The 15,332-nt window shown below is 44.2% G+C and overlaps 1 protein-coding gene across 1 annotated transcript; it reads left to right on the forward strand.

The window, feature by feature from the left end:
• Positions 1-12,748: 12,748 nt before the first annotated feature.
• On the forward strand, positions 12,749-15,083 carry LOC118649390 (basic proline-rich protein-like). The gene is made up of 2 exons (XM_036296398.1): positions 12,749-13,364; positions 13,473-15,083. The coding sequence occupies exons 1-2, from the start codon at positions 12,754-12,756 to the stop codon at positions 13,891-13,893; spliced, it is 1,032 nt and encodes a 343-aa protein (XP_036152291.1). The 5' UTR covers positions 12,749-12,753; the 3' UTR covers positions 13,894-15,083.
• Positions 15,084-15,332: the final 249 nt, after the last annotated feature.

The following is a 15,332-nucleotide window of genomic DNA, read 5'->3' on the forward strand; positions in this document are numbered from 1 at the left end:
GGAGCTTGAGGAGAGATTATCCTGTATTTTCCAAGTGGACTCAATGTAATAATCACAAAGGTTGTTACAAAGGAAGGAGGAAATAATGAGAGTTGGAATTGGAGGCGATAAGATTGACAGAAGCAGAAGTCGCAGCAATGGCTTTGAAGATGGAAGGAGACCATGAGCCAAAAAATTGCAGGCAGCCTCCAGAAGGTGCTAAATATTTTACACACGTTATTTTACTTAATCCTCACAACAATCTTATATCAAAGGCCCATCTACTGCCCCATTTTATGGAGGAGGAACCAAAGACTCAGGGTTAAGATTTATATTTCTTAAAATCCAAAATGTCAGTAATTATAATGTGTACCATTATATTATGTGCCACTAGGAAGAACAGACACTGCTAATTAAACTGACATGTATCATCAACATACACCATTTCTAAATCTAATTTAAAAATCACAAAATGAACAAGATACAAAGTTCCATATGCTAGCCCTTACACTGCATTATAGAAAAATCAAATATTAAATTCTTTGAAGCATGTTCTACTTGAAATTTTTATTCTTGTTTGGAGCCCTTGAAGCTGTGCTACACAGTACAGTAGTCACTAGCTATATATACCTAGTCCAAAATGAGATGTGAGGTAAATCTAAAGCTCATTTGTGGAATATAATGAACAACATAAACTGATGAACAAAAACAGATCCAGAGACAGAAAAGCATTGATCAGGCCGTCAAACCTCAGAGGGAAGGTAGGGGAGGGTGGAGGTAATGGGGAGAGATCAACCAAAGGATTTATATGCATGTATATAAGCCTAACCAATGAACACAGACAACGGGGTAGGTGAGGGCATGAGTGGAAGGATCAGAGGGGAGTAATGGGGGGATAAGGACATATATGTAATACTTCAATCAATAAAGAAATTTTTAAAAAATAAAGCACATTTGTTCTCAAAGACTTATGATAAAAAGTAGTTAAATACCTCACTAGTGATTTTCTATATGGATTACGCACTAAAGTGACAATATTTTGGATTTATTGGGTTAACTAAGAGAGAACATGAACATTAATCTTACCTGTTTCTTTTTACATTTTTAATGTGACTTCTAAAGAATTTTAAAATACACACATGGCATTCATTGCAGTGCTATGGGACGGCACTTTCTTAAAGTATGTAAATAATCTGCCTGTTGGGTAAAGCAACATAATCCTGAGTTATGAAGCTATTTGGTGTTGTGTTTCAGAGGGAAAAAGGTGATGTTCACAAAACCTAAAAAAATCAAGGCAGGGGGAGGTGAGTCTGTGTGTTGTTTGAAGTGGAAGGAGTCGGCACAAAATGGCATTAAGTACTCATTTTGAAATTTGTCATTTTTAACTTTTTTATTGTAGTGAAATGTACATAACACAAATTTTACTATTTTAACAATTTAAGCATCCAATTCAGTGGCATTAAATATATTGACAATTTTGTGCAATTGTCAACACTTCCCATCTCTGGAGCTTTTCGCCTTCCAAAGGAAGGCTACCCACTAAATATCTCCCCGTTCTCCCCTCCTCCCAGCCTCTGGCAACCGCTTTTTGTTTCTATGAATCTGACTACTCCATATACTTCAACAAAGTGAAATTATTTTGTAATAATAAAAAGTTTTATTCACTCCTTTTTTTAATCCTCACTTGAGATTTTTTTCCATTGATTTTTAGAAAGAGTTGAAGGGAGAGGGAGAGACAGAGAGAAACACCAATGTGAGAGAGACACACACTGATTGGTTGCCTCCAGCATGCCCCCGACAAGGGCCAGGAGCCTGCAACCGAGATACTTATCCTTGACCAGAATTGAAGCTGGGACTCTTCAGTTCACAGGCCGATGCTCTATCCACTGAGCCAAACTGGCTAGGACTTCACTCCTTTTTAAGAATGAATAGTCTTCCATTATATGTACACACCACATTTTGTGTATTCATTCATCTGTTTATAGATGAATATATCACTTTGCATTTGCAATGTTACTTGTAATTGTTCTACTTTTGAAAAATTTTTCTTTGATTTGAGAGAGATATATTGAGAGAGAGAGAGAGAGAGAGAGAGAGAGAGAGAGAGAGAGAGAATGAAAGAAGAAGAAACATCGATTTGTTGTTCCACTTATTTATGCATTCATTGGTTGCTTCTTGTATGTCCCCTGACCAGGGATCAAACCTACAACCTTGGCATACCGGGACAATGTCCTAACCAACCGAGCCACCCAGCCAGGGTCTAATTGTTCTACTTTTGATAAAGGGCTTTAGCTTTGATTTACCTCGTGTCTTTTGTAGCATTTACTGAAAGACTTGGCATACGTGGCATTGGGGTGCTCAAGCGATTCCTCTTAATAAAATGTACTTCTCAGAGCTACTTAAAAATTACGAGCACACATTTTCTGCCACGATGTCAACAGGTTTTGACAAGTTAGAAGAAATTTTGTTAACAAATGATTTGGCACCAAGTCACATAGACAAGACAGTCTTACTGAGATGCTGAATTCTCACGCTGGAATTTAAGACGAGGGACCCAGCATCATTCCACTGCAGTACTGATCCAGTGCCTCCTGCCTACTGCCTTGAGATAAGTAGAAATTCTGTAAGGTTACTTGGCTCTAGTGAATCTGTGCAAAACAAACCAGAAACCAAACTTTTCCTGCAATGTCACCAGCGTCCTCTATTTATAAAGCTTAACACTTGGCTACTTGGCCGAGGAACATTTTCTAAGGACCAATTCTCATTGTTAAAGAGCAGGCAAAAGGATGAATTTGGAGCTCAGAGTCAAAGATCTATAGTTGACATAAAAAATAACTGGGGACAAGGGTCAACTGAATTAGACCAGGTACACAGGAAGGTTGCTCTGCTGAGGTGACATTTGAGTTGAGGACTAAAGAATGAGAATTAGCTAGGCAAGTGGGAGTCAAGTAAAAGGCATTCCAAGAAGAGAGAAGGGCAAAGGAAAAGGCCTTGAGGCAGGAAACCAGTGGCTTTCCTCAGACTGGGCCTGGGAGGAAAAAGGAGGAAAGGGGGAGTGGAGGGGAGGCATTTCTTGTCAGCAGCCAGAGTACATTAAGGACAATTCACATCCCTGCAGCAGACAGAGCTGCTGATAGAAAGAATAAGTAGCTCTAGGATCCCAGAAAGAGAAAGAGAAAAACTGTAAATCTCCTTGAGATACTTCTGCATAGATCATGTGATATTACTTGGCTGTGTTAGATTAAATTACACTATAGCCCAGCTTCAGCTGGTATTCTGATTATGAATACAGCTGGTATCTAATCAGAAAGCCCACACATGGCACTTCCCTTATCTCAGTGGTTGGCAAACTCATTAGTCAACAGAGCCAAATATCAACAGTACAACAATTAAAATTTCTTTTGAGAGCCAAATTTTTTTTAAACTTAAACTATATAGGTAGGTACATTCAACTTTAAATTCAATTTTAAATTCATGGTTTTCGTCTTCCGTTTTTCTTTGCTTCTTCTTTGTAGCCATCTCAAACAGGGTACCTAAAAAAATGTTTCATTTTTTAATAATAAAGCCACCAAGACATAAGAATTACAATTCTTAAATTGATGACAAAAATACCTGTAGGATTTGCAGCTGGTTGGAAAAATACAGGTAACTTTATGCTTCCAGTAGGTACTTTTGTCACCTGCACGCGATTTGTGGACACGACTAGCACTAACCACTGCAAAATTAGACTGCTCACTGACTGGCTCACTCGACTGGTGCATGAATCGTGTGCACCTCCCCCACACTGCGTATCCCCAGGCCCGCCTGTGCCACATCTCCTGTCGCCCAACCGACCGACACCCCCCACTTCTTCTAATGCCACTTCTTCAAAATAGACTTGTCCAGGCCAAAAACCGACTTCTGCACATGGGCCACGAAGTTTCAATCGCACTGTACAACGTGCGCGCCCACACATGGTATTTTGTGGAAGAGCCACACTCAAGGGGCCAAAGAGCCACGTGTGGCTCCCGAGCCGTGGTTTGCCAACCACTACCCTAATGGTTTGGCTCAGTGGATAGAGCGTCAGCCTGCGGACTCAAGGGTCCCAGGTTCAATTCTGGTCAAGGGCATGTACCTTGGTTGCGGGCACATCCCCAGTGAGGGGTGTGCAGGAGGCAGCTGATCGATGTTTCTCTCTCATCACTGTTTCTAATTCTCTATCCCTCTCCCTTCCTCTCTGTAAAAAATCAATAAAATATATTTTTTAAAAAAAGTTAAAGGGAGAGAAAGTTGTGGAGGCCTTAAGAATGTGCCTTGAAGACTTAAATTAAGGGAACAACGTAAACCAAAGACCCCTCAGCTATGCATGGATTTTTCATACTTATCCTTCTTCCCTAAATGCAGGAGGGATCGTTAGACAAGTATGCTCCTGGAGATAGGACTCTTCTGAAGGTCAACTTTGGCTCAGTGACTCCTGATGGCCTTGATGAACTTTCTTTGGACTGCTTGGCAGCCTAGAACACTTCCACCCAACCTTTCTTGCCTCATTCTCTCAGTTGTGGTCAATTTGGCATCATAGCCAGATTGTTCTCCCAGCCTTTTCTGGCTTCCTCCTTATTGTCTCTCATAGGCATGTCATCTAATAACATTTTTGTATGTTTAATCACATCTTAGTGTCTGCTTCTCAGAGGACCTGAATGCACAATTCTTTCTACCATTTTTTCTAAAAATATTTTAAATATGAAAATAGTAATAATTAATTCACAGCCAATTCCTTTTCTCTTAGTCCTTGGGAATCACTAAAATATTTGTTGAAAATGTCTTTATTTTAGAAGTGGGTGTATAATACCTTTGGTGATCTTCATCTGAAGTTTATTAAAATCCAAAAGGTGTCCCTTTTTTAGAAACAAGAATATAATCCACTTAGATAACAGATTTTAATTTTTAGAAACCTCATTGTTTATCTTTAGAGATTTAAAATGCCCTCCAGATATAGGACAGCCACATCATTATTTTCATAGAACACATTTCCACAGCAGTAACCAAGTTTTAGTTTATATACTTGTACCAAATTAGATATGAATGAGACCTCCAGATCTTTTGTTCTAACCTATCCCTCCCCCTTTTTCTTTCAGAAGGAAAAATTTAAGTCTAGATGAGTAAAAGGGCTTGCCCACATGTTGTTGGGTCAAACCTAGCTGCCCGAATGCTCAGCACTGTGCCTAGGGCACCTCTCTATGCTGCCTCCAGCTGAAGGAGTCTCCCTCTAGGTGATGGAGCAGCACTTAAGGGAAGATTTGCTCCACATTTAGAGAGGACCCTGCAAAGTCAGGGGAAGTAGAAATAAGAGAAAACTTATTTGTACATGCTATGGGAACCTGAATTCTTGTTTAATCTCTAATAACTGCTGCTCGGCCTTGGGTAATTCCTGTGACATCTCAGGATTGTAGCTTCATCTGAAAAATCTTGGTGTTAAACTCAGTAATCTTCAAAGGTCCTTTCCATTTTCACACTTGAGGTCTTCCCTTGCCAGAAATCATAGGGAAGTGTGTTGCCAAATGATTAAATACAGAGTATAGCTAAGGCATGGGGCCAAAAAGTGTTTGACTCTTCCTCTTTAAGATAAAGATGTAAATTTCTAAGAAAATTAAACCACAGTGAGAGCTAGCTACATCCTATTCCAGGATAAACAGTACACAATGAAAATTGTATCCACAAATAACCCAAGTAAGTAACATCAAACTAAAAAGAATATTTTGCTCTTCTCTTCTCTACATAACACATTATCCAACTGATTCTATCTGAAGGTCATTTATTGTAAGTAATCTATTAGTTCACTAGCTTCTTCAAATGTCAAATCTGACAACAGTTAACACTTGACATCTTATGATTATTTAAAAACTAGAGACCCGGTGCACAAAGTCTGTGCACAGGGTGGGGGGTCGGGGTTGGTCCCGCAGCCCGGCCTGAACCCTCTCCAATCCAGGACCCCCTCAGGGGATGTCTGACTGCATCTTGAAATCCTGGACCACTGACTCCTAACCGCTTGCCTGCTTGCCTGCCTGATCACCCCTAATCCCTCTGCCTACCTGCCTGAATGCCCCTAACTGCCCCTGCCTGACTCCACATCCAGAACCCGGCTTCCCTCCCTCTGGCCGGCCACAGGCACCCAGGACCCAGGCTGGCTTTGCCTGGGCCGGCCGCAGCCGCAGGCACCCAGGACTACAAGGCAGGTGGCTTGTCCCTCTCCCAGACCGCAGGCGTAGTCCCCATTCCTCTCTCAGGAGCTCATTTGTGCCTGGCTGGTCCCCATTCCTCTCTCCCCAGTGTTGAATGTCTGAGCTGTTACAGCATGATGGCATGCCGGAAGCCGGTCCATCCTTGCTGCTTGACACAGTCGCTGCAGGAAAGAAACATCTGCATAGCATATGTTTCAAGGGACCTGGCGTATATAGCATACTGTTCTTAATATGTTTGCTCCCCTTAGCGCTGTGTGTTTTAACCAAGGTCACCTCTCCGAGAAAGGTTGTTTCCCCAGGTAGGAATTTTTCCCTAAAGTCAGGGAAGGGATGCCTCTCCTAGAAAGGTTGTTTCCCCAGGTAGGAATTTTTCCCTGAAGTCAGGGAGGGGATGAAACTCCTTAACTAAGTGCCAGGCGGGCAGTTAATCACTACAAACAATCATGCTTAAGCTACATAATCTTTACTCCCTGGAATGGAGATAAGAAACGCCCTAACCTTTGTAATAGAAATTGACAGGATTAAAATCAACTGGGATAAATACGGATGTAACAAGACAATAAACAGCAGAACTTCGCTGGAGATCCAGACCAGAACTTGGCTGGAGATCCTGGCTAGAGATTCTGGCTAGGCTGCTGATCAACTGAACGCTGTCTCTGTGTCATTCCTTCTTCGCCGACTCCATCCACACCTTTGGGGACCCCTAGACCTGCTGGGGTTGGACTCCGGCAATGGCATGAGGGCATGAGGACCATTTGCATATTAGCTCTTTATTATATAGGATAGCAGTGCAGTTATGTGGTTTGAAATCATCTTGGAAATTTAAGGTGTACTTTTGTCTATGTTAATAGAGAAAATTTAAAACTATTTATTTCACCTGTAATTTTAGGTTCTGTGCTATGTTTTCATTGCCATATATGCTATCTTTTTTTGTCTCCGGAGACAAGAAAAGACAGGTTGTTTATTAATTTGAAAAAATATTTCTAAGACCTTCTCACAGCTGGGTTGTAGTCTATGCCCTCCAGCTGCTCTCCTGTCAATTCTCACCCTTTTCTACATGCTCTCTCTGGCCCTGGAGGTTGACTTCTAATGGGCTTCATAAATAGAGCTCCCCAATTTCAGTTGGGTTCGGTCAGTGTGGAGCACCAGCAGCAGATAAGAGGGAGAGAGAAGATAAGAGCAGGGTATTAATTCTTCTGGCTATTCCCTTTGAGGTTACCTCCAGCTGGCTGTATCCCCAGGATAGAGGAACTCTGCCCTGCTCCTCCAGGCTTCTGGTAACTTAGGTCTCTGTGGCATAAATGTGTGGAGAAGAGAGAGATCTATTGGACTGAGATCTTAGCTGAATTTTGTCAGAGCACTTCTGTGGTGAAATGGATGGGAAACCTGGAGGAAGAGTGAGGGTGAGGAGAAATAATCTTGGCTGTGAAAAGAAGAGAAATAGGAGAAGAGTTCCTTGGGGAGGAGTCTTGAGAAAGGGGTTTTGTTTTTAGGCTAGGGACCTGAGAAAGTTTAAAGGCTGAGGAAATGTGAGCATAATGTGACCAGTGATAGGTAAGCAGAGACCATATCAAAAGCCTGGGGTGGGGGCAAATTTGACTTGATCAGCTTGGGCATTTAAGGAAGGAAATTGTGGTGATCATGTTCATGGACACACCTTCAAGCGTGTGTGTGTGTGTGTGTGTGTGTGTGTGTCTGTGTGTGTGTAGGAGTTGATGGTTGATGGAGCTATTTTCTAGAAATTTCTATTCTTTCTGTGACATAAGACTCTGAAGTCAAGGAGTTAGAAGAACCTTCAGGAGTAGAGTTTTAGCCTCTGAGGAGAATGGAATGAGGAGCTGTCCAAGGACAAGCCAAGAGGAGTCATCGGTGGTGCTGCAGGCTCAGCTGAGGCTAGATGTTCTGAATCTCAGTAACTACAGGTGAAAGGACTGCTCTCAACAGCACAGGTGTAGAGAATTTTCAATGGGACTGCTCCAGTTTTGTGGGTATTACCTGGTGGTTGCAAGGAAAGCATACAAAGTTGAGGATGCCGATGAGAGAACTGACAATGGGGTCCAGACTTAGTAATGAAGGAAAGTGTGATAACTTCAGAAAAGTGGGGATAACAGTCTTAGGGGAGCCTGGTGAAAATTAAATATGATAATCAACATACAAGTCTTTATAAGGAAGTGTGTAGGCAGGGCCTGTAATTTTACTCTACTTACAAGTTAGCCTGCCAAAGGATGCTGACAGGAGATACGAGACTCCTGAGACAGAAACAAAAAAGTTTATTATTCACAGCAAAAGCAGTAGCCAGAGCTTCATGCTCATTTAATTTGGTTCTGTATGTCCCCCAAGTCCTATGAAGACAACGCAAGGCCTGTGATACTCAAATACACATTGGGTTGACTTACAAGAGAGAGACACTAAATTTGGGGGTTTACCACTTTCTAATAAGCAGAAGCAAGCTTGCTCTTTGCCCAGGGAAAGACATTACCTCATCCTTCAAGGTTACTTGCTGCAAACACAACTCTGAAAAATGGTCTGGCTAGAGTGGTCAGAGCCTTGCATTCTTGGCGTACCCAGCAAGAACATGCAGGAATGCTCAAACCTCATGGCATACTGTCTCTTCCAATAAGTATAGTGTATGGCAGATACTAGGTTTCCAACAAATATTAGCCACAATGATCATGTCATGTTCTTAATCATGATTAAGTTGAATTATCATTAAAATTCAGGAGCTATAAATGAAAGAGTCAAAGATCCACAGTCAGGAGATTATATATATATATATCTCCTATCTAATAATAGAGAAACATGGTAATTAACCATAACTTTGCTACCCTTCCCATTGGCTAATCAGCAAGATATGCAAATTAACTGCCAGCCAAGATGGCGGCCGGCAGCCAGGCAGCTGAAGCGAACATGAACATGAGGCTTGCTTACTCCAGTGATGGAGGAAGTCAATGTTCCCCGCCTGCCACAGCTCAGCTCTGAGCTCTGGATGAAACAATGTTGCAATTATAGAACCTAAACAAACCCCAGAAACCTGCTTTCAGCCAGCGCGGCCTCAGAGCTTAGAGCGGCCAGTGATGGCAACAGAGTTTCAATTATAGAATCTAAACAAACCCAGGTACCTGCTTTCAGCCGGCAACGGCCTCAGAGCTGGAGCCTGCTCTCAGCTCCAGTGACAGCCATAGAAGGTAAATTAATCCCAGAATAAAAAAAAAAAAAAAGAAAAAAGGAGAGGCTGGGAGCTTCAGTTGCGCACCAGCCTGAAAACAGCCTTCAGCCCCTCACCCAGACTGGCCAGGCACCCCAGTAGGGACCCCCACCCTGAAGGGGGTGTGACCAGCTGCAAACAGCCATCATCCCCTCACCCAGACTGGCCAGGCACCCAAGCGGGACCCCCACCCTGAAGGGGGTGTGACCAGCTGCAAACAGCCATCATCCCCTCATCCAGGCTGGCCAGGCACCCAAGCAGGACCCCCACCCTGATCCGGGACACCCTTCAGGGCAAACCAGCCGGCCCCCACCCATGCACCAGGCCTCTATCCTATATAGTAAATGGGTAATATGGAAACTGACCCTAACAGCAGAACTGGGAATGACTGGTCACTATGACACACACTAACCACCAGGGGGCAGACGCTCAATGCAGGAGCTGCCCTCTGGTGGTCAGGGCACTCTCACATGGGAGGAGCTCTGCTCAGTCACAAGCCAGGCTGATGGCTGCCAGTACAGCGGTGGTGGTGGGAGCCTCTCCTGCCTCCTCAGCAGCACTAAGGATGTCCGACTGCAGTTTAGGCCTGCTCCCCGCTGGCAAGTGGACATCCCCCAAGTGCTGCTGGGCTTCCAGAGGGATGTCTGATTGCCATCTTAGGCCCAATCCCCTGGGGAGCGGGCCTAAACCAGCAGGTGGTCATCCCCTGAGGGGTCCCAGACTGCGAGAGGGCACAGGCCAGGCTGAGGGACCCCCCCATCCCCCCCGAGTGCACAAATTTTTGTGCACCAGGCCTTGAGTATATATATAATTTCACCAGCAATAAGAGGTTTGATATTAAGCTTCAACAAAATGAAAACTAGAGTGTTTGACATATTTGTAGATAAAATGCAAATAAAATAAAAACTAGAAGTCTTTGAATATATTTGTTAGAGAAATTATTCTTTCTAACACTGTAGTATGAAATATAAAAGTAGAACACATGATGAAGTGGCTAAAGTAAGCCATAAAGTAATCACACTTCTGAAAGCATAATCGGTAAATGTGATGTACAGAGAAGAACTAAAAATGTGGCTAAGAAGGTTAATTTTTATCTTAAATTATTTACCTAAAAGTTCAAATGGGAACATATAAAACTGGGGGGGGGGGGGAATTTCAGGTGGTTCTAAAGTCAAACTATTTACTAGCTGTTAAAACCAATGAGAACAAACAAACAAAACAAATCCATAAAGTTAAAATTGTGGTCAATCTTAAAGATTCTTCACTTAAATACTTATACATTAAAACAATATGGCCCTAACCGGTTTGGCTCAGTGAATAGAGCATCGGCCTGCAGACTCAAGGGTCCCAGGTTTGATTCCTGTCAAGGGCATGTACCTTGGTTGTGGGTACATCCCCAGTGGGGAGTGTGCAGGAGGCAGCTGATCAATGTTTCTCTCTCATCGATGTTTCTAACTCTCTATCCCTCTCCCTTCCTCTCTGTAAAAAATCAATAAAATATATTAAAAAAAAAATAAAAGAACATGGGTTCTAGAGCAGTGGTTCTCAACCTTGGCTGCACATTAGAATCACCTGGGAATCTTTTTAAAATCCTGATTTCTGGGCCTCATCCTCCGGAAATTCTGTTTGAAAGAAATTTCCGGAGGATGAGGCCCAGAAATCAGGATTTTAAACAGATTCCAGGTGATTCTAGTGTGCAGCCAAAGTTAAGAACCACTGTTCTAGAGGGTACTGGGAAATGCTATTGTTAATACCATGAGCTCAACCCTTCCCCAACTGTCCCCTAATCCCAAACAAATATTCAGTGTCTAAGAGCCCTAGTATAACTGGTCATTACTGATCTAAAGTTATTCAGGGTTTTCCTTTCTAGTTATAATTGAAAAATATTAACAAGAAAACTAAACTAAAACATGAAAATGGCATAGAACTGAGCCTAACTCCACCCAAATGAGTCAAATTATGACCTAACTATCTTCTTAGGTTTATCATTCTGGCTAATAGGTTTCTTTGCCCAAGTTATTTTATTTCAGATTAGCCAGTTGGGGGCACCATCAGAATCTGGTTTGTGAAGGATTTGGGACAGCTGACTTAAATTTCAACTGAATTTGCTAGCTCAGCTAGAGCACTGATTGGTGGTATGGTTCAATACCCTAGGTCCGTGGTAGGCAAACTGCGGCTCGCGAGTCACATGCGGCTCTTTGGCCCCTTGAGTGTGGCTCTTCCTAAGCCTTAGGAGTACCCTAATCAAGTTAATAACAATGTACCTACCTATATAGTTTAAGTTTAAAAAATTTGGCTCTCAAAAGAAATTTCAATCGTTGTACTGTTGATATTTGGCTCTGTTGACTAATGAGTTTGCCGACTACTGCCCTAGGTCAGTGGTTCTCAACTTTGACTGCACATTAGAATCACCTGGGAATCTTTTTAAAATCCTGATTTCTGGGCCTCATCCTCTGGAAATTCTGTTTCTTTGATACAAATGTTGTGGCCTCACCCCATAACAAAGAAACAGAATTTCCAGAGAATGAGGCCCAGAAATCAGGATTTTAAAAAGATTCCCAAGTGATTCTAATGTGCAGCCAAGGTTGAGAACCACTGCCCTAGGTCATAGGGCCGAGGGTGTAGTTTTGCCAGGTTTATCTCTAGGCAGATCCCAGTTTCCTGCAGGCTCAAAAGTGAAATACAGCAGCTTCATTTATACATTATTATAAAGATGAAGGGAAAAGAAGAGGGAGTAATTCAACTATATCATACTAAAAACTTTTGTCTAGTGGTAAAAGTTCAATGGTGGGACCTTCATGTTATTACAGTTGGGATACAATATTATATTATTTTCAGGTGCCCATCATCGTGATTTGACATTTATATAATTTACGAAGTGATCACCCCAATAAATCTAGCACCCATCTGACGCACAATGGTGGGGCTTTTTAATCTCCCACATACACAAAATGAAAGAGGTTTATTTTTAAGAAGTTTCAACTTCATGTAAATGATATGTTTATATGGGGCTTTTTAAAATGTATAACCCCCCCACCACCACCACCTATTTCTTCCAAGAACTCAGAGAAAGGACGCTTAAAATTAGCTTAATCCCTTACATTTGTCAAAGATCAGCCAATTAGCTTACTGGGGTAAATTATTGAAAACAAAACAAGGCGCTTCATCCCCCACTCTTTCCATTTTTTAATGTAAATATATTTCATATGGTCAAGATAAAGTGTCTTGTCTCTATCCTGTCAGTAGTTTAAGTAATCAGAATGAACTAATTGCAGAATACTGCCCTAAACCAATAATAGGCAGCCCTTTAAAATAAAACGCGAAAGTGCAGAGGGCCCAGCAGCATCCAGGATGGAGAAACCCGGGCCTCCTGAGGGCTCCTCGCCTCGCTCCGGGTATAGGCAGCCATGCTACAGGTTCAGCCCAGAAAAACTGCAGAAGCTGGAGAGCTTCTTTCAGAGCAACCAAACACCATCCGATGAGGAAATCCAGGACCTGGCGGCCAGTTTGGAATGCGAGCAGAAGCAAGTGAAGTTGTGGTTCCAGAAACGCCGGGCCGAAGAGGCTAGGTTACGGAAACAGTCCAGGCTGCAAGACCCGGAAGCCAAGGCTGCACCCCAGGACCCCGGACCCTGCCTGCCTCCACCTGCACCTGGGCCTCCACCTCCACCTGCACCTGGGCCTCCACCTCCACCTGCACCTGGGCCTCCACCTCCACCTGCACCTGGGCCTCCACCTCCACCTGCACCTGGGCCTCCGCTTCTGCCTGGGCCACGGCCTGCATCTGAGCCTCTGCCTGCGCCTTGGCCTCGGCTTCCCCTTGAGCCTCATCTTTGGCTTACATTTTCGTTTGAGACTCGGCCTCCGCCTCCGTCTCTGCCTCAGCCAAGGCCTCAGCCTCCTCCTGTGCCTCTGCCTCCGCTTGAGCCTCATCCTGGGCCTCTGCCTTCGTTTGAGCCTCGGCCTCGGCCTCAACCCATGTCTCAGCCTTCGGCTAGGCCTCGGCCTCAACCCATGTCTCAGCCTTCGGCTAGGCCTCAGCCTCAACCCATGTCTCAGCCTTCGGCTAGGCCTCGGCCTCAACCCATGTCTCAGCCTTCGGCTAGGCCTCGGCCTCCATTTGAGCCTCAGCCTTCGCCTCCGTCTCTGCCTCAGCCTAGGCCTCAGCCTCCACCTATGCCTCTGCTTGAGCCTCATCCTTTGCCTCTGCCTTTGTTTGAGCCTCGACCTGGGCCTCAACTCATGTCTCCACCTGTGGTTTGGCTTTCAATTCTGTTGGAGCCTCAGCCTTCACCTCCGCCTCCATTTGTGCCTCAGCCTTCACCTCCGCCTCCATTTGTGCCTCGGCCTTCACCTCCGCCTCCGTTTGTGCCTCGGCCTTCACCTCCGCCTTCGTTTGAGCCTCGGTCTCGGCCTCAACCCGTGTCCCAGCCTCGGCCTCCACCTGCACCTGCAGGCCCTGTGTCCCCGAAAAGACCCCGAGGACCCTGAGTTCTCTGAGGACCCTGAGTTCTTGGAAAACCCTGAGGACCCCGAGTTCTCGGAGGACCCTGAGGAGCCTGCGTTCTCAGAAGATCCTGTGTTACCCAGGGGCCCCCGTGTTCCCTGGAGGATCCTGTGCTCGCCGTGGACCCTGTGTTCTCCGAGGGCCCAGGTTTCTGCAGCGCCCCTCCTCCCTGTCACTTCCCAGTCGCAGCAGCGGCACCCAGTGTGTCCAGCCACAGCCAGGCCTGGCGGAATTGTGCGCAGGGCACCCAGAACATAGTTCAGGCTGCACCAGCCCCAGCTCCAGCTGAGCCCCCAGTCTGGCTTCAGGGCCCTATGCCAGGCCCTGTTGGGACCCCTGATTTCACAGAGCTGCACTCACCCTAAGACCCCCTTGAAGGGACCCTCCTCCTCCTCCACCACCTGGGTCCTGAGAAAGGGATGACTTTGTGGATTAGAAGGACTCAGCCCCTGGCTCCATACGGGATTGTGTCCCCGCAAAGTACTGTAGATCCCGCCGGTGCAGGACGTGTCTGGCCTGCTTGGTGCGCTCATGCGGATGTGGGAAGCGGTGACTGCAAGTTACTCTCCTGCAGCCTTAAGGAACCTCCATTTACCCAACTTTGGGAGGCGGCATTGCTGCATTCACTGTGAAGCCACCCGGCGTCCTGCAGCTTTAATGTCCCCGCATTATTTAGGGCACACGTGACATTTCTGCAGGTTTTCAGGTCTAGGAGCAGAGTTGATGCTCATGGTAGATGTCCACTTTAGTGGTGCTGCCCGCAACTTTTCCAAAGGATCTAGACCAGCCTCGTAGGCCATTTAATTTAAATTGCATTAAATCCATAAATGTTTCTGGCGGCAACTGGCATCTTTCTACACTACTGAGCTTTATAAACTAAGTGAATTATTCCTTCACTTGTTTGTTTACAACAAGTCTTCATGAAGTGTTATTTTAATCATCAAGGTCTTAGGTATATATTTGTGTAGATTTACTTCCAATACGTTTTTATTGTCTGACATTTTGGGTGGTATTTTAAAATATGTCCATTTTTATAGGATTCAGTGGACATATTATTTTATCAGGGACCTGACTCAAATTGTTAAAATTCTATAACTTTTTTGGACATTGTTTGGGGCTTGATAATTTTTAATTTAATAGAGTGCATGGATATCTTGTAAAATAAATAAATCAAATAAAACTCGAAAAGAAAAGCAATGCTAAAGGTGAAGACTATCTCCTATCAGGTCATCTCCTCTTCCTCTCTCATATTCTAGAATTGTGTAAGATTTGGGAACTCATGTCGTGTGTCCTCTGGCAAGGAGCCAATGAGCCTCTGTTCCAGCATCTGGAGCCAGATGAATATCCTGGGGAAGATCAATCTATCAGAGGCATCTGGTCACCTTAGTCCTACCTTCACTCCAGGTGTGAATTTGTTTTAAAA

Source organism: Myotis myotis, unplaced genomic scaffold, assembly GCF_014108235.1.
Source record: "Myotis myotis isolate mMyoMyo1 unplaced genomic scaffold, mMyoMyo1.p scaffold_m19_p_1, whole genome shotgun sequence".
NCBI classification, from domain to species: domain Eukaryota; kingdom Metazoa; phylum Chordata; class Mammalia; order Chiroptera; family Vespertilionidae; genus Myotis; species Myotis myotis.

What these genes read in the sequence shown, in the direction of transcription:
- LOC118649390 (XM_036296398.1), top strand. Translation starts at nt 12,754, where the DNA reads ATGGAGAAACCCGGGCCTCCTGAGGGCTCCTCGCCTCGCTCCGGGTAT. An exon ending in CTGCCTTCGTTTGAGCCTCG is followed by an intron (nt 13,365 to 13,472) that starts GCCTCGGCCTCA and finishes GCCTTCGGCTAG; the next exon opens with GCCTCGGCCTCAACCCATGT.